Below are 19,933 nucleotides of genomic sequence, written 5' to 3'. Positions count from 1 at the left end.
TTGTAGGTGGTCCCGGGTCGCCGACGTCACTAAAGGGGGCGTGCCCGGGCTGCCGTGTCACTAAAGGGGGCGTGCCCGGGCTGCCGCGTCACTAAAGGGGTGGCGATACCCTATAGAAGCGTATGGGCTTCTATCGAGCCCGAAGCGTTGCGAGGGGACGCGGAATACATTTTAAGTAATCCGGGTGCGCTCGCCACGCTTTATAAAATCAACTCTATGCCCACTTGGATAGTGGGGAAATGAACAGGGCCCTTTTAACATTGAATCCTATAGAAAATTGCGTCGATCGCATCGGAAATCGGCCAAAAAAAAATCGTTCTAGTGTGTGGGCACCTTTATTGGGAGGTTCGATACTAGGGTGTATGCGGTCGAATGAGGCGCGAGAGATCCGTTCGCCATTTCCTAAGGTCATTTAATACTTTTTAATATTATTTCTTTATAATTTTGATATACTTTACTACAAGTTCATTGCCCCGTTCGGTCCATACAGCAGTCATCCTTCAGTTGGGGGGGGGGGGGGGGGGGGGAGATAGACTAGCTTTTTGGTATAGTTTAGCTAAAACAGAAGCAGTCTTCAACCTGTGGCCCTCCAGATGTTGTGGAACTACATGTCCTAGCATGCCCTGACAGTTTTTGTATGCTCTTATAGGAAAAAATGTGGCAATGCATGTTGCAACATGTAGTTTCACAACATCTGGAGGGCCACAGGTTGAAGACCCATGGTAGTTGTTCTGGGATCCAAGTATGCCTAAATTGGGTGTAGGTTATACAGGGTGGGTGTCACGCTCTTAGAAGCACCAGCTGGAGAGTAACGGAGGCTGGGTGCTTTAACGTATGGTGGTTGCATCCACGACAGAAGGGAGTGAAACAAGGAGGATAAAATATAATGAATTTAATGAAGATATTGCAGACAGTGATAATGATGATAAAAACGGTATATGGCAAGTATGCAAATATAAAGTCAATTGTCCAGAAAGTATTATAATAGATGATGAAGCTTGGTCCTTGAAGAATATTGCAATATAATTGAAGAGTGGAATAGAATATAAACCGGAGTAGTAATTAAGGGTTGCAGAAGGAATTTAGGATTGGATGACTTGAAGAACGAATGAAGATTGTATTGCAGATTGGATGAAGTGGATGATTGGATGATGTGAATGATTGGATGAAGGTTGGAAGATTGGATGAAGGTTGGAAGATTGGATGATGGTTAGAAGATTGGATGAAGGTTAGAAGATTGGATGATTGGTTGCGGATTGGAGGATTTGAAGATTGGATGAGGATTTGAAGATTGGATGATTGGTTGAGGATTTGAAGATAATAAATGAAGATAACTGGAGAAGAGGAATCCTTGCAGTTTATGGTCGTGGCTGCTGCCAGAGGTAACCTTTGGAAGTGACCGTCGGGAGTATAGCAAGGTGAGACCCCTTTGAGGATCTGACCTCGCTGTCCACATAGGCAGTAAGCAGAGTCCGGTGGTACTTGATGCAGTAAACGGCCAGCAGGATCTTCTCCAGGGGAAGCTCAGGATTGTAGTGGGAACTACAGAGCCAGGTGAGAGCGGAAGCTCAGGATTGTAGTGAGTACTAAAGAGCCAAGTAGGAGCAATGATGCTACAGGATCGACATCATTGTACTGACTGCTGGACTAGCCTGAGCAGCCAGTACTTACCAGGTGAGCTGTGCTGGGATTGGTCAGGCAATCAGAGAGGGAGGCGGAGCCGTGCAGGAGAGGCTGGGAAGCCCTGATTGTATGCAGCTGCACAAGCACCGGCCTTTACACAGACACAGACCAGGCACAAACACACATGGCGATATGCTACTCATGTCCTGCATGGAGCTGGAGCACAATACACCAGTGTCACCACACGATGACAACACGGCCACATGTACCCCAGTGGAGCCAGAGACATAACAGAGGTGAGCACCATGGTTTTAGTGCACCTAGAGGGTCCAGGACTGGGCACAGTACAGGGGTCTTTAGGCAAGCGCCATGGTGGATGTGACAGTGGCAGGTTTATAGGGTATAATACTACACAATTGCCATACTGATTACGTAGTCTTGCCTGAATGGAACCCTTGGGCATATGAATAATTGGTACTATGTTAACGCAATCCTCCACGTATCTGTTTTATGCTGTACGTACTCTCCTCCTATTTGTTAAAATATGGTGCATCTTTCATTTCTAATATATGACGCTGTCTGATAGGCATTTAGATACGTTTGCTTGCGCTACCTATGTTCTTCATTAATAATTATTGAATTTAAAAAATGGAAAATGAGGAACACATTGCCACTGAGAGCGAAACCAATCCCAAGAAGTGTTTCCAACACATCAATAGTAAACGGATAATTAAAGAAAACTTAGGCCCTTTACCCGATATCAATGGTAAAAGCTTTACAGAGGATAAGGGAAAAGCAGAGCTGTTAAATGAATTTTTCTCATCAGTGTTTACCAGGGGAGAGCAGACTGTGGAACTTACACTTACACAAATGGGATGAACAAACCGCATCTCCATATTGATTTCACGACAGGAAGTAAAATTGCGGCTCAGCAAAATCAAAACAAACAAATCGCCAGGGCCAGACGGGATTCATCCTAGGGTACTAATGGAATTAAGGGAGGAACCAGCGACCCCTCTATATTACATCTTTGATAATTCACTGTCATCAGGAAAGGTACCAAAAGACTGGAGGACCCTGACGAAGCTGCTAGGCGAAGCGTACGCCGACTGTACACTTCGTGGTTTCTCCCCCTGCTCCCCCCACCCCACTTGAAATGCATTTTGATCTGCTTTTTTCCTTAATAATATAGGTAGCGGTTCTCGCGTATACAAGTCTGCCCGGCAGACACGCGCTGTGTGTGACGTCCACACGAGCGCTTACCTGTCTCCCCGCGAGCTAAACCAGCCGCAGCATATCATACTGTCTATCTACGGCCCCACATGTAAACATCGGGCTGCCGCACTCGTGGCAACCCGGGGCTATCTCTGTTATTTGCCTATGGAACTTTAAACACTGGCTAGTGAAATTCACACTATATTGTAAGTGAAGACCACAATCTGGTCACACACACTAGGCAATCTAGGCAATTTATTGGCCAGATCGCCTGTTATGATCTCTCTGACTGAATGTCTATTTAATAAAAACCTAGCCATTATTAACAGCATCATTTAGGTGATTATCACCGAGAATTACCGCTTACCTAAGGAAATAACTGTGTATTAACACGTAAACTGGTAACAATTGAATAAACCAGTCCAACCACAGATCAATAAACACATTTATAAATAATAAAAGTTTATTATAAAACTTGCATGGGACAGGGGGGTCCCACGTTGTGAGGATTTGATTATCCTTTTTATTCCAATGTCCATGTATATGTATGTGTATATGTATTGTGTCTTTTATTTCGCTTAATTTTACTAAGTATCAATTAAAAGTTACGGTACTTATGTATTATCTGGGCTCCCATGTTAAATGCACCCCATTTTTTCATACCCCTACTATCCAACTACGCATGGAGTTGATTTTATATAGTGTGGCGAGCGCAGCGAGCCACCGTGCCCGAAGCGTGGCGAGCGGATGCGGTCTCATAAGAAAAACGGGAGCCCAGATATTACATTATTCTTTCTTTCTTTGGTGCACCACACAGAGACATTCTCCTGTTGCTTTTTGTCTCTTCAAAAAACCACGATGTTCTGATACCAGTACTAAGTTGAGTGCCACAGGGGTCGGTACTAGGGCCCATTTTATTTAACATATTTATTAACAATATCGGGCTGGGATTACTCAGCAATGTAGCCATCTTTGCTGATGACACAAAACAGAGTTATTAGATCAATTGAGGATGTCTCCGCGCTTCAGAACGATCTTAATAAACTTTATGAGTGGCCAAAAAAGTAGAAGATGAGGTTCGCTGTGGACAAACGCAAGGTCATGCACCTCGGGAGACCTAACCAGTGTGCTAGTTATAACCTAAGTGGGGAGGTATTGGGTAATTCAGTACTTGAAAAGGATCTAGGAGTCCAAATAGATAATAAATTGGGTGCAGTGCTCAGTAACAACACATAAGTACAACTGTACAAAGAATTGGTTAGACCGCACCTAGAATACGGAGTACAATTCTGGGCCCCGCACTATAAAAAGGACATCATTGAACTGGAGAAAATCCAAAGAACAGCAACAAAGATAATTAGGGGAATGGAGAATTTAAGCTATGAGGACAGATTGAACCATTTAGGATTGTTTACACTAATGAAGAGACATTTAAGGGGGGGGGACATGCTTAACATGTACAAATATATCAGGGGCCAATATAAGGAACTGTCACACACCCTTTTTACTGTAAGGAAGGACTCTAGGACACGTGGGCATGAATTTAGATTAGAGGAAAGAAGATTTCGTTCCCTTAGAAGGAAACAAAATGTTCACGGTCAGGGCAGCCGAACTGTGGAACTCTCTTCCTGGTGAGGTGGTGTCAGCAGATGGAGAAGTGGTGTCGGCAGAGGGAGAAGTGGTGTCGGCAAACACAATAAATACGTTTAAAATAGGGTTGGACAAATCTTTATTGGTTAAAAACATCCAGGGATACAAATAAGAATAATAATCTTTCTTTAAAAATATCAGTATTCACTACATATAAACAAGGGTTTAGCTAATAAACCTAGTTGGAACTCGAAGGACGCAAGTCTTTATTCAGCCTTAACTACTATGTAAGATCAGATCTTGTGTGAATTCTGATGGTTAGCAAGATCGGATACTTATGTAAAACATTTCTAAACCTCCTAGAATGCATATGGCCTCACCTGTGTGACTTCTCTGATGTCTAACAAGACCTGATTTATACAGAAAACAATTCTCACTCAAAGCATGAGAAAAGCCTCTCATCCATGTGTCTTCTCTCATGTATTACAAGCTGTGATTTCTGTGTAAAACATTTCTCGCACTCAGAACATGGAAATGGCTTCTCACCTGTGTGTCTTCTCTCATGTATTACAAGCTGTGATTTCTGTTTAAAACATTTCCCGCACACAGAGCATGGAAATGGCTTCTCACCTGTGTGACTTCTCTCATGTATTACAAGCTGTGATTTCTGTTTAAAACATTTCCCGCACACAGAGCATGGAAAAGGCTTCTCACCTGTGTGACATCTCCGATGTTTAACAAGTTCTGATTTGCATCTAAAACATTTTGTGCATTCAGAGCATGGAAATGGTTTCTCACCTGTGTGAATTCTTTGATGTTTAACAAGACTTGATTTATATCTAAAACATTTCCCACACTCAGAGCATGGAAATAGCTTCTCACCTGTTTTAATTCTTTGATGTGTAACAAGATCTGATTTCCGTGTAAAACATTTCCCACACTCAGAACATGGAAATGGTTTCGCACCTGTGTGATTTAACTGATGTCTAACAAGTTCTGATTTAAATCTAAAACCTTTCTCGCACTCAGAACATGGAAATGGCTTATGACCTGTGTGACTACTCTGATGTGCAACAAGATGTGATTTCTGTACAAAACATCTCTCACACTCAAAACATGGAAATGGTTTCTCACCTGTGTGAATTCTCTGATGTCTAACAAGATCTGATTTCTGTGTAAAACATTTCCCACACTCAGAGCATGAAAATGGCCTCTCACCTGTGTGACTTCTCTGATGACTAACAAGAATTGACTGGTGTGTAAAACATTTCCCACACTCAGAACATGGAAATGGCCTCTCACCTATGTGACTTCTCTGATGTGTAACAACACGTGGTTTAGATATTACACTATTCCCACCCTCAGAACAGGGACATTGTGTATCACGTGTATGATCTGCATGATGTGTAACAAAAGCTGAGGTATTAGAAGAACAGACATCACGATTAGAGGGATCAGATGATATATCAGCACTGGGAGGTACTGGATGTATATTTGGGGTACTGGGGATGTCTCCTGGAGAGTCTGGTGTGATGTCATCTTCTAGTTTAGTATCAGCAGACAAGATGCGATCTTCCTCCAGGGCATCCCTGCTTGTGTCTCCCCCTGCTGGAGATAATATAACTATTATTATTATGCCCAGGTCTTTATACAGTGTAGACACATAACTCCACTCTACAGAGACTATACAGTAATTCCCATCAGTCCCTGCCCCTGTGGTGCTAACATTATATATTCCCTGCCAGACAGCACTGCTCACCGCTACATCACTGTCACTATGATGTCATCATTATGTCAGCCGGTGACATTGCTGAACCCCAATATCCATCCAGACTGCCATCATACGTAAATACAGGAAACTTATTATGATCCGGCAATCAAATCAATTGGCCCAGGTGCTCGCCTCAGAGGCTGTACAGCCCAACATACATACAAGTAAGACAGCGTCACTCCGGGACTTCCAAACAGTGCATAAACTGTACTGCATAATGGCATTATGCAGTAACATTTATGCACTGTTTGGAAGTCCCGGAGTGATGCTGTCTTATATATATATATATATATTTATATATATACACACACACACAAACATCTATACTGCATGAATTTGGACTACGGTCTACTAAACTTTTTTACATAACAAAAGTACTTTGTCTGCAGCTCAAATTGATGCTATGGTTGATTTATTGGAATTTTTACTTTCGAATAACTTTTTCCTGTCCGATGGTCAGTTTTACCAGCAAGCTCGGGGCTGCGCGATGGGATCGAGTGCAGCTCCGAGCTATGCCAATGTAGTCCTCTTCGCCCATTCAATTTACATATCATTTAAGACAAAACAGCATGCAGTTTTTGGATGTGCTTGTTATTCTACAAAATACTTGTTTCCTAGCACGGCGCCCATCGCATCGTATACCATAAGCCTTAAAATGGTATGCGATTCGACGCGATGGCACCCGATCTTATACAATTTAAAAATCGTATACCATTGTATATGGCATACAATTCAATGGGATACGATTTTAAATTGTATAAGCACCCTAATGGGTGCTTTCAATGTTAAATGCCCCCCCTGTAAGATTTGTAATTGTATAAGCACCGTAATGGGTACCAAATAATGTCATTTCCCCCACGCTTTACCGAAAGCCCGACAGAAACCAACCTCTGTCTGCAACCAGCTGTCACCCACGTAGTTTAAAACAGGGGTTACCTTATTTTCAAATGTTGCCCATCTTGCGTATTAACCGTGATCGGACGACTGCGAATAAACAGATCGATGCACTTCTATGCGAATTTCGATCTAGGGGTAACTCTGAACAAGTTTTATCCAATGCTAAAAGCAAAGCCTCGACTCCTGACCTAGCATCCCTTTTACAGAAAAACAGAACAAACGGGCAGCTCAGTCCCATAAGTTTCAGCCCTCATTGCTGGCACCTCTGAACAGCCTGTTGCTCGACACTTAGCTGAGATGGCTCACCCGCTAAATTCCCTTCACTACAGAATCATTGTCACTATTCCTCCGTCTAGCAGAGGTGGTCACAGGGCTTTGAAATTGCTTCAATGCGAAGCAATGTGGATACACAAATTGGATGTAATTTCCCCTGGGTGTGGATCGTGCTGTCAACACACTTAGGTCGACAGTCATTAGGTCGACATGTAGGAAGGTCGACAGGTATCTAGGTCGACATGGGACAAGGTCAACATTTGCTAGGTCGACAGTTCACGAGGTGGAAATGGGTGTTTCCACAGGTTTTTTGACCCGAATGTCAACACGATCGACATGGACACAGTTGGAGGTCAACCGCAGCCCCTCGCTGCGCTAGGCACGCTATTTTATGCTCACACCTCGCCCTAGCGGATGGTAGGGCATGAAATACCACCTGTCAGCACGTCGGCTCAAAAAACAGTGAAAAAACCCATGTCGACCTCACGACCTAACCCTTTGTCGCCCCAACGCAAATATCGACCTAAAACCACATCGACCTTGTCCCATGTCAACCTAGACTCATGTCGACCTAGATACCTGTCGACCTCCCTGCATGTCTATCCCCAACTGTGACATACCTAATCCCAAACCACCCAACCCTCCCCCACCCTGCATGTCTATCCCCAACTGTGACACACCTAATCCCAAACCACCCAACCCTCCCCCACCCTGCATGTATATCCCAACTGTGACACACCTAATCCCAAACCACTCAACCCTCCCCACCCTGCATGTCTATCCCCAACTGTGACATACCTAATCCCAAACCACCCAACCCTCCCCACCCTGCATGTCTATCCCCCAACTGTGACAAACCTAATCCCAAACCACCCAACCCTCCCCCACCCTGCATGTCTATCCCCAACTGTGACACACCTAATCCCAAACCACCCAACCCTCCCCACCCTGCATGTCTATCCCCCACTGTGACATACCTAATCCCAAACCACCCAACCCTCCCCCACCCTGCATGTCTATCCCCAACTGTGACACACCTAATCCCAAACCACTCAACCCTCCCCACCCTGCATGTCTATCCCCAACTGTGACATACCTAATCCCAAACCACCCAACCCTCCACCACCCTGCATGTCTATCCCCAACTGTGACACACCTAATCCCAAACCACCCAACCCTCCATGTCTATCCCCAACTGTGACATACCTAATCCCAAACCACCCAACCCTCCCCCACCCTGCATGTATATCCCAACTGTGACACACCTAATCCCAAACCACTCAACCCTCCCCACCCTGCATGTCTATCCCGACTGTGACATACCTAATCCCAAACCACCCAACCCTACCCCACCCTGCATGTCTATCCCAAATGTGACACACCTAATCCCAAACCACCCAACCCTCCCCCACCCTGCATGTCTATCCCCAACTGTGACACACCTAATCCCAAACCACCCAACCCTCCCCCACCCTGCATGTCTATCCCCAACTGTGACACACCTAATCCCAAACCACTCAACCCTCCCCACCCTGCATGTCTATCCCCAACTGTGACATACCTAATCCCAAACCACCCAACCCTACCCCACCCTGCATGTCTATCCCAACTGTGACACACCTAATCCCAAACCACCCAACCCTCCCCCACCCTGCATGTCTATCCCCAACTGTGACATACCTAATCCCTAACCACCCAACCCTCCATGTCTATCCCCAACTGACATACCTAATCCCAAACCACCCAACCCTCCCCCACCCTGCATGTCTATCCCAACTGTGACATACCTAATCCCAAACCACCCAACCCTCCCCCACCCTGCATGTCTATCCCAACTGTGACATACCTAATCCCAAACCACCCAACCCTCCCCCACGCTGCATGTCTATCCCAACTGTGACACACCTAATCCAAAACCACCCAACCCTCCCCCACCCTGCATGTCTATCCCAACTGTGACACACCTAATCCCAAACCACTCAACCCTCCACACCCTGCATGTCTATCCCCAACTGTGACATACCTAATCCCAAACCACCCAACCCTCCACCACCCTGCATGTCTATCCCCAACTGTGACATACCTAACCATAAACCACTCCACCCTCCCCCACCCTGCATGTCTATCCCCAACTGTAGCATACCTAATCCCAAACCACCCAACCCTCCCCCACCCTGCATGTCTATCCCCAACTGTAGCATACCTAATCCCAAACCACCCAACCCTCCCCCACCCTGCATGTCTATCCCCAACTGTGACATACCTAATCCCAAACCACCCCACCCTTCCCCACCCTGCATGTCTATCCCCAACTGTGACATACCTAATCCCAAACCACTCAACCCTCCCCACCCTGCATGTCTATCCCCAACTGTGACATACCTAATCCCAAACCACTCAACCCTTTCCCACCCTGCATGTCTATCCCCAACTGTAGCATACCTAATCCCAAACCACCCAACCCTCCCCCACCCTGCATGTCTATCCCCAACTGTGACATATCTAATCCCAAACCACCCCACCCTCCCCCACCCTGCATGTCTATCCCCAACTGTGACATACCTAATCCCAAACCACCCAACCCTCCCCCACCCTGCATGTCTATCCCCAACTGTGACATACCTAATCCCAAACCACCCAACCCTCCCCCACCCTGCATGTCTATCCCCAACTGTGACATACATAATACCAAACCACCCAACCCTCCCCCACCCTGCATGTCTATCCCCAACTGTAACATACCTAATCCCAAACCACCCAGCCCTCCCCCACCCTGCATGTCTATCCCAACTGTAACATACCTAATCCCAAACCACCCAACCCTCCCCCACCCTGCATGTCTATCCCCAACTGTGACATACCTAATCCCACACCACCCCACCCTCCCCACCCTGCATGTCTTCCCCAAACTATGACATACCTAATCCCAAACCACCCAACTGTGACATAGGTAATTCCAAACCTAAATAAAAGCAAAAAAAATATGGGATTTTTGTAAGAATTTACCGTTCGAACCTTTTTCTCTGAGTCCATAACATGACAACACATGAACGGTACACTTAACTGAGCGTAAGGGAGGGATCGCTGTGTCACCGGACTGGACTCAGAGAAAGGGGTTAGAACGGTAAATTCTTACAAAAATCCCCTTTTCTCTTTCGTCCAGTCCGGTGACACAGATCCACGATGGGATGTTCACGAGCCAGTCCTTTGGGAGGGTACGCTCAGACCAACAGTTCTCATCACTGCCCATCCAAATGAATCGTCCTCCGACGCAAACTCATGAAATCTGTAAAATTTGGTAAAGGTATGAACAGAGGACCAGGTGGCTGCCCTGCACAACTGCTCCGCCGTAGCCCCATGGCGCACCGCCCAGGAAGAAGCAACTGACCTGGTGGTATGTGCATTTATCCAAGATGGAACCGGTCTACCTGCTTTACAGTAGGCAAAGGCAATAGTAGATCTCAACCAGCGAGCGATGGTCTGCTTAGAAGCAGGCCACCCAACCTTATGCACATCATATAGCACCAAGAGCAAATCCGATTTTCGAATGTCCTTTACCCTCTCAAAGGCGCGAACCACATCCAATTTCTTCAGTTTGTCCCTATTTTTAACCCCGTCTGGGGGAGAAAACACTGGAAGTACAATGTCTTGGTTTAAATGAAAAGATGACACTACCTTAGGTAGGAATTTTGGCACTGTTCGCATCACAGCCCTGTCATCGTGAAAAATCAAAAAAGGTGACTTGCAAGACAAAGCACCCAACTCAGACACTCATCTGGCTGATGCAATTGCCAACAAAAAAGTGAGCTTCCACGTCACATACTTTAGCTCCGCAGATCTTAGCGGCTCAAAAGGAGGATTCTGTAACATAGATAAGACCAAAGATAAGTCCCAAGGCGCCACTGGCTGCCTAGAAGGCGGTTTAAGCCTAGCAACCCCTTGTAAAAAGGTTTGAACCTCAGGTAGCAAAGCTACTCTCTTTTGAAAGAATATAGATAAGGCTGAAAGCTGCACCTTTAAGGATTGCAGACTAAGACCTGATGAAAACCATCCTGCAAAAAATGTAAGTCTTGACAATTTGAATCTGGAAGTGTGAAGCTTCTGCCTCTCACACCATCTAATGTATATCTTCCAGACCCGATGGTAATTTGCCGCAGACACCGGCTTACGGGCCCTCAGCATGGTCTGGATAACCTCATCAGAAAACCCCTTTTTCTTCAATAAGGAGGTTTCATAAGCCACGCCGTCAAATTGAGACAACCTGGGTCCTTGTGAAGAAATGGCCCCTGGCCTAACAGGTCCTGACGATGAGGAAGCCTCCAGGAATCCTTCGACAACCTCAGTACATCGGAGTACCATGACCTCCTGGGCCAGTCTGGCGCAATTAGAATTGCCCGTACTTCCTGATTCTTTATTTTCTTCAATACTCTCGGCAACATGGGAAATGGAGGAAAAATGTACAGCATCTGGAAGTCCCACCGAACTGTCATGGCGTCTACTGCCCACGCTGCAGGATCCCTCACCCGTGAGCAGAACCTCTGAACCTGACGGTTCATTCTTGTCGCCATCAGGTCTATGTCTGGCAGACCCCATCGATTCACAATCTCCTGAAAAACCTCTTGATGGAGAGTCCATTCTCCTTCCCGAAGCGACTCCCTTCTGAGAAAGTCTGCTTCCACATTCCTGACGCCTGGAATAAATATCGCCGACAATGCTGGAACGTTGGTTTCTGCCCAACTGAAGATTTTGGAAACTTCCGCCATCGCTGTCGTAGCATTGTCCGATTGTATTCTCAGCGGGGATCTCCTCAGAAAATCCTCCGCCTGAATTTGTGCGTTCAAGAATGTCCTCAGCTCCAGAATGTTTATAGGCAGTTTGGACTCTTCCTTCGACCAAAGGCCCTGAAGCCTCAGGTGAAGAACTACTGCCCCCCAGCCCCTCAAACTGGCGTCGGTTGTTAAGACCAACCAATCCCAGGGCCTGAGAAATCTCCCCAGCTGCAAATTTTCCACATCCGTCCACCATAGGTGAGACTCCCTGGACTCCAGTGACAGGGATAAAACTTCCTGTTTCATCGTCTTGGCATTTCCGGACCAACAGGATAGTGTGTTCCATTGGAAAATCCTGGAATGGAATCTGGTGAACTGGAGAGTTTCGAAAGTTGCCACCATCTTCCCTAGCAATCTTACTCCCTGCCACACCGACGGAGCCGGTGCTTGTAGGATCTCCAACACCATCAGCCGAATCTCCACAGCTTTGGATTCTGGGAGAAAGACCCTGTGAAGGTGTGTGTCTATGATCACCACCAAAAATTTCAAAGTCTACGTTGGTGCCAAATGGGACTTGGGCAGATTCAAGATCCAGCCCTGACTTTTCAAAAACTGTGTTGCCACCTCCAGGTGAACCTGTAACAACTCTGCCGACTCTGCTTTGAAAAGCAGATCGTCCAGGTAAGGGATAACAATTATCCCCTGCAGTCTGAGAGCTGCAGCCATGGTGGACATCACCTTGGTGAACACTCTCGGGGCCGTGGCAAGCCCAAACGGGAGTGCTTGGAACTGCCAATGTCTTCCGCCGATTGCAAACCGGAGTAAAGACTGGAAATCTTTGTGGATCGGGACATGGAGATAAGCATCCTGAATGTCCACTGATGCCAAGAACTCCCCTGGCTCTATGCTCAACAGCACCGACCTCAGGGATTCCATGCGGAAGTGATCCACCCAAAGATGAACATTCAAAGATTTTAAATTTAGAATGGGCCTGAATGACCCGTCTGGTTTGGGAACTAAGAAAAGGATCAAATAAAAACCTTTTCCTCTTTCCTCTCGAGGAACCGATATAACTACCCCCTTCTTCTCGAGAGATAAGGCAGCTCCCAGAAGAGAAGATCTGAGAGACGCGGTCCTTGGTAAAGGAGTGGGAAGAAATCTGCGAGGGGGTGGACCCCTGAGATTTATTTGATATCCTTCTGAAACAATAGAGAGTACCCACGGATCTTCCGTAGCTACCCTCCAACTGTCCTGAAATTGCAGGAGGCGACCCCCTACTCTGATCCCAGAACAGGGAGTACCCGCCCCGTCATGCAGAGGGCTTGTCTTCCCCCTTGGCGGCATGTTTCTTTGTAAAGGCGCCAAACTTTGACTTGGTCGCTCTACCTCTGCCGGCTTGGAATCTTCCATGCCCTGACTGACCTCTGCCAGCTGCTCCCCCTCGAAAGGAAGGACGAAAGGACGGTTTAAAGGCTCCAAATTTAGAGCCAGAGGATTTAGAGGTGGTGGGAAGAAAAGTATTCTTACCCCCCTTAGCCTGCTTGATGATCTCATCCAATTCTGACCCGAATAAAAGCTCACCTTTAAAAGGAATAGTTTCCAGTGACTTTTTAGATTCACTATCCGCCTCCCAGGCCTTTAACCAGAGAGCTCTCCTGGCAGTAACAGAAGTGACGGACACTTTGGACGCCATCTCGGCACCCTCCTCGCTAGCTTCACATATATATTCCGCAGCACACCTCAACTTTTCTGCCACAGAAAAAGCCTCCGCATCATGCTGGAGATGACTACCCAAAGTCTCTGCCCACTTGATCATGGCTTTTGCCACCCAGGCCGAAGCAATAATGGGGCGCATAGTGGAACCAACACCTTCAAAAACTGCCTTCAGACAGCCTTCAACTTTATCAACCTGATCATTAAAGGCCACGCCACCCTGCACTGGCAGCGCAGTAGCCTTGGATAATCTGGCCACAGAGGAATCCACCAAAGGAACTTTCTGCCATACCTTGATATGATCCTCAGGCATGGGGTACATGTTAGCATATTTCTTTGGCATTAACAGTCTCTTTTCTGGAGACTTGCCAGCCTCCCCTAATAAAGCAACCATGCCTTTATCCGAGGGAAAGGACACTGGATCCTTACGGCTCCTTTTAAACACACACTGCGCAGCAGCCTTTTCCTCAGCAGGCAAATCCAGAGCCTGCTTTACAGCCAAAATCAAATCCTCAATACCAGAGGCTGAAGAATCTGCTTCCTCAACCTGTGACTAACTCAAATCATCCTCATCAGCAGCTAATGGAGGTACCATAGAAGACCCCTGTCTAAACATCACCTCATCAGATACCTTTGTAAATTGCCCCAAAAGAGAAGACATCTTATGCACACCCTGTGCAGTGTCCTGCATAGCCTGCAGCAAGATAGGGTCTCCCTGTGCAGTGGTAAGAGATCCCTGAGATGAGGGAATAGGTCCCGGAGATACCACCAAAGATCCCTTCTGCCTATTTAAAGCCTCTGTTAAAGCCTTAACAGACCGTCCCAAAGCCACAGCCCATGCTGGCTCAGCTCCTTCAGGACTCTGGGTCCGTGACCCACAGGGCACAGCTTCACAGAAAGGGCACAATTCCCCCTGGTCCAACTGTTCACAAGATAAATTTACATTACATCTCTTGCAATGGTAAAACATCTCATTCGCTCCCTCCCCAGCAACAGAACTGCACTCTTCCGCCATGTTAATATCAGAATAAAACACTGCTAAACGTTCAGGCAAAGTCACAGAGTAATGCACCAGTGTACTTATCTGTGTGTTCTGTTGCCAGCGATCAGCGGGGGAAGCGCTTGTCAGGAGAGACTTCTGAGCAGGATCTCTGTCTTTCAGCTCTGCAGCAAGCACAGAAATGGCGCCAGTAAATCATGGAAGAGACCAAGTCTCCCTTCCAGTAAGGGTAGCTGATGTCTTTTGGCGCCAAACCTCACACAGGCGCTCCCACTATGCCTCTCCCCTCCAGTAACTCCCCCTCTAGGGACCACTTGGAGTTGCCCAGAAACGCTGGGCGTCCTGTAAGAAACCTCAACTCCCCTGGGGGATTTCAGTTTCCAAACTCTTAAAGATGGCGGCCGCCATCGCTGAGAGACCTGTCTCCAAGATCTCCTCCTAGTCAAGGCGCTGGATGGGGTCCCCCGGAGCCCAGGACAAACCTCCGTTTGAGCGGAGGTAAGCGCTGTGCAGAGTGTCCATTCCTCCGGCGAATGCCCTCCTCTGCACACAGAACACTGACAGGACGCGCTTCTGTCAGTGTCCTGCTGCGCTCTCAGCGTGTATTGACTTCAGCCAGAAGTCACACGCTGGCAAAACCTCCCACTAAGTCTAATGTTAGAAAAACAATAAAAACCTAGTCTAACTAATAAAAATCCAAAGAAAAAAAGTGTGGCTGCAGCGCAGCCACTCAGCATTGCACCCACTCCTGTGGGCACCTAAAATGAAACTGAAGCATGATGGGATGCAGAGGGAGGAGCCTGTTCCCAAAGAATTAAAGCATAGGTGCCTGGCTCCTGGCGGACCCTACTACATCCCATCGTGGAGCTGTGTCACCGGACTGGACGAAAGAGAAAGCAAGTTTTTTTTTTTGAAGGGTAGATCCAGAGTATAATAGGGGCTGATGGCTCCTGATGTATGAGATACACCAGAGAGTGCAGGGAGGAGACTGGTCAGATATCTGGGCTGGTAACACACAGTGGCATGATGTGAGGGGGAGAGCAGGAGTATAATAGGGACTGATGGCACCTGATGTATGAGATACACCAGAGAGTGTGGGGAGGAGACTGGTCAGATCTCTGGGCTGGTAACACACAGTGACATGATGTGAGGGGGAGAGCAGGAGTATAATAGGGGCTGAAGGCTGATGTATGAGATACACCAGAGAGTGTGGGGAGGAGACTGGTCAGATCTCTGGGCTGGTAACACACAGTGACATGATGTGAGGGGGAGAGCAGGAGTATAATAGGGGCTGATGGCACCTGATGTATGAGATACACCAGAGAGTGTGGGGAGGAGACTGGTCAGATCTCTGGGCTGGTAACACACAGTGACATGATGTGAGGGGGAGAGCAGGAGTATAATAGGGGCTGATGGCTCCTGATGTATGACATACACCAGAGAGTGTGGGGAGGAGACTGGTCAGATCTCTGGGCTGGTAACACACAGTGACATGATGTGAGGGGGAGAGCAGGAGTATAATAGGTGCTGATGGCTCCTGATGTATGAGATACACCAGAGAGTGTGGGGAGGAGACTGGTCAGATCTCTGGGCTGGTAACACACAGTGACATGATGTGAGGGGGAGAGCAGGAGTATAATAGGGGCTTATGGCTGCTGATGTATGAGATACACCAGAGAGTGTGGGAAGGAGACTGGTCAGATCTCTGGTAACACACAGAGACATGATGTGAGGGGAGAGCAGGAGTATAATAGGGGCTGATGGCTCCTGATGTATGAGATACACCAGAGAGTGCAGGGAGGAGACTGGTCAGATCTCTGGTAACACACAGAGACATGATGTGAGGGGAGAGCAGGAGTATAATAGGGGCTGATGGCTCCTGATGTATGAGATACACCAGAGAGTGCAGGGAGGAGACTGGTCAGATCTCTGGGCTGGTAACACACAGTGACATGATGTGAGGGGGAGAGCAGGAGTATAATAGGGGCTGATGGCTCCTGATGTATGAGATACACCAGAGAGTGTGGGGAGGAGACTGGTCAGATCTCTGGGCTGGTAACACACAGTGACATGATGTGAGGGGAGAGCAGGAGTATAATAGGGGCTGATGGCTCCTGATGTATGAGATACACCAGAGAGTGCGGGGAGGAGACTGGTCAGATCTCTGGGCTGGTAACACACAGTGACATGATGTGAGGGGAGAGCAGGAGTATAATAGGGGCTGATGGATACTGATGTATGAGATACACCAGAGTGTGCGGGGAGGAGACTGGTCAGATCTCTGGGCTGGTAACACACAGTGACATGATGTGAGGGGGAGAGCAGGAGTATAATAGGGGCTGATGGATACTGATGTATGAGATACACCAGAGAGTGCGGGGAGGAGACTGGTCAGATCTCTGGGCTGGTAACACACAGTGACATGATGTGAGGGGGAGAGCAGGAGTATAATAGGGGCTGATGGCTGCTGATGTATGAGATACACCAGAGAGTGTGGGGAGGAGACTGGTCAGATCTCTGGGCTGGTAACACCACAGTGACATGATGGGAGGGGAGAGCAGGAGTGTAATAGGGACTGATGGCACCTGATGTATGAGATACACCAGAGAGTGTGGGGAGGAGACTGGTCAGATCTCTGGGCTGGTAACACACAGTGACATGATGTAAGGGGGAGAGCAGGAGTATAATAGGGGCTGATGGCTCCTGATGTATGAGATACACCAGAGAGTGTGGGGAGGAGACTGGTCAGATCTCTGGGCTGGTAACACACAGTGACATGATGTGAGGGGATAGCAGGAATATAATATGGGCTGATGGCTCCTGATGTATGAGATACACCAGAGAGTGTGGGGAGGAGACTGGTCAGATCTCTGGGCTGGTAACACACAGTGACATGATGTGAGGGGGAGAGCAGGAGTATAATAGGGGCTGATGGTTCCTGATGTATGAGATACACCAGAGAGTGTGGGGAGGAGACTGGTCAGATCTCTGGGCTGGTAACACACAGTGACATGATGTGAGGGGGAGAGCAGGAGTATAATATTGGCTGATGACTTCTGATGTATGAGATACACCAGAGAGTGCGGGGAGGAGACTGGTCAGATCTCTGGGCTGGTAACACACAGTGACATGATGTGAGGGGAGAGCAGGAGTATAATAGGGGCTGATGGCTCCTGATGTATGAGATACACCAGAGAGTGTGGGGAGAAGACTGGTCAGATATTTGGGCTTGTAACACACAGTGACATGATTTGAGGGGGAGAGCAGGAGTATAATATTGGCTGATGACTTCTGATGTATGAGATACACCAGAGAGTGTGGGGAGGAGACTGGTCAGATCTCTGGGCTTGTAACACACAGTGACATGATGTGAGGGGGAGAGCAGGAGTATAATATTGGCTGATGACTTCTGATGTATGAGATACACCAGAGAGTGCGGGGAGGAGACTGGTCAGATCTCTGGGCTTGTAACACACAGTGACATGATGTGAGGGGGAGAGCAGGAGTATAATAGGGGCTGATGTCTCCTGACTCCCCCACTGGGCAGATACATTCCCCTCATTAGTCTATACTGACAGAGGAGGATGCAGGATAAGAGGCTGCTGTAATGACAGAGGAGGGTGTAGAAATAGAGGCTGCTGTAGTGACAGAACAAGGAGATTATGTGACTCTCTGTAATAAGTGATTATTGCTCACCTGTGCTGGTATCTGTAGGGATTTCCTCCTCCTTACACTGATGATCCCTCCTCACATCCGTCCCTTCTTTTCCCTCTGTATCTTCTGCCTTCATATCAGTCACATCAGTCTCTTCTTCTCCTTCTGTATCTTCTGCCTTCATATCAGTCACACCCGTCTCTTCTTCTCCCTCTGTATCTTCTACCTTAATATCAGTCACATCCGTCTCTTCTTCTCCTTCTGTATCTTCTGCCTTCATATCAGTCACACCCGTCTCTTCTTCTCCCTCTGTATCTTCTACCTTAATATCAGTCACATCCGTCTCTTCTTCTCCCTGTGTATCTTCTACCTTAATATCAGTCATATCCGTCTCTTCTCCCTCTGTATCTTCTACCTTAATATCGGTCACATCCTTCTCTTCTCCCTCTGTATCTTCTGCCTTCATATCAGTCACACCCGTCTCTTCTTCTCCCTCTGTATCTTCTGCCTTCATATCATTTAAATCCATCTTTTCTCCATCTGTATCTTCTGCCTTCATATAAGTCAGATCTTCACCCTAAGTAAGAAATGGTAACAATGGGGGACTTTAGTATCTGAGATTGAACAGCACAATATCATTGTATAAAACACACAGATATTTTACAATTCATGTAGTGACAGTCACTTTGGTATATGGCAAATTTTTGGTACATCTCTCTGGGGTATCCCTGTTACTGGGCCCATCTGTAGGAGACACACAGGGCGGTATTCAATGAGAATACCTGCGAGGTGCAGCGAATCCTTTTTAGGATTCGCTGCACATTCGCCACGTTCCGGAGCCTCGCCGGCTCCGGTATTCAACGAGTCAGGGGCTCGCTGCCCCTGACCGGCGAATATGAGCTCCTGCGGCGAATGCCGCAGGGAGCCTGAGGACGGTGGCAGGCAGAGAGATGAAAGTCTCTCTGCCTGCCCCAGAACGTTTGTGGGGGGGGAGGTGGGCTCCCCGGGTGCCAGGCAGCACAAGCTGCCCCCCCCCCCGGGGTGCCAGCAGGAGACCGCGTATATTCACTACACCTGGGTGCAGTGAATATATGAATATCTAATGAGCGGCTCGGCTCCGGCGCCCCCTGCTGGCTGCTGTGTAAAAAAATAATAATAATAAAAATAGCATGCCCCTCCTCAGAATAAAATTCCTGATTTTTTGACACCAAATGTAAAAAACAAAACACTTTATTTTAACCCCTTACCGCCGCAGCCTGTTTTTGCCTTCCTGACAGAGCCCTTTTTTTTTTAAATCTGACATGTATCACTTAAGTGGGGATAACTTTTTTTTGCTTTTACTTATCCCAGTGATTTTGAGATTGTTTTCTCGTGACACATTGTACTTCAAGTTAGTGGTAAATTTTGGTCGATACAGTCTGTGTTTTT

The 19,933-nt window shown here is 47.4% G+C and overlaps 2 protein-coding genes across 2 annotated transcripts in view; one reads left to right on the top strand and one right to left on the bottom strand.

The window, feature by feature from the left end:
- LOC146010024 (uncharacterized) overlaps window positions 1-19,933 on the top strand; it is a 437,588-nt gene that overhangs the window by 267,226 nt on the left and 150,429 nt on the right. The window lies entirely within an intron of this gene.
- LOC146009525 (uncharacterized) overlaps window positions 1-19,933 on the bottom strand; it is a 75,309-nt gene that overhangs the window by 40,437 nt on the left and 14,939 nt on the right. Inside the window, exons 2-3 of the mRNA XM_083149968.1 lie at window positions 18,548-19,082; window positions 4,866-6,036 (exon numbers count right to left, since the gene is read on the bottom strand). Of these exons, the coding sequence (XP_083006094.1) occupies window positions 4,866-6,036; window positions 18,548-19,082 (1,706 nt within the window). The remainder of the gene's footprint in view (window positions 1-4,865; window positions 6,037-18,547; window positions 19,083-19,933) is intronic.

This window comes from Crinia signifera, chromosome 6 (genome assembly GCF_055691185.1).
Source record: "Crinia signifera chromosome 6, ASM5569118v1, whole genome shotgun sequence".
Lineage (NCBI taxonomy): Eukaryota > Metazoa > Chordata > Amphibia > Anura > Myobatrachidae > Crinia > Crinia signifera.
This window is presented reverse-complemented; position numbering and strand designations above follow the sequence as displayed.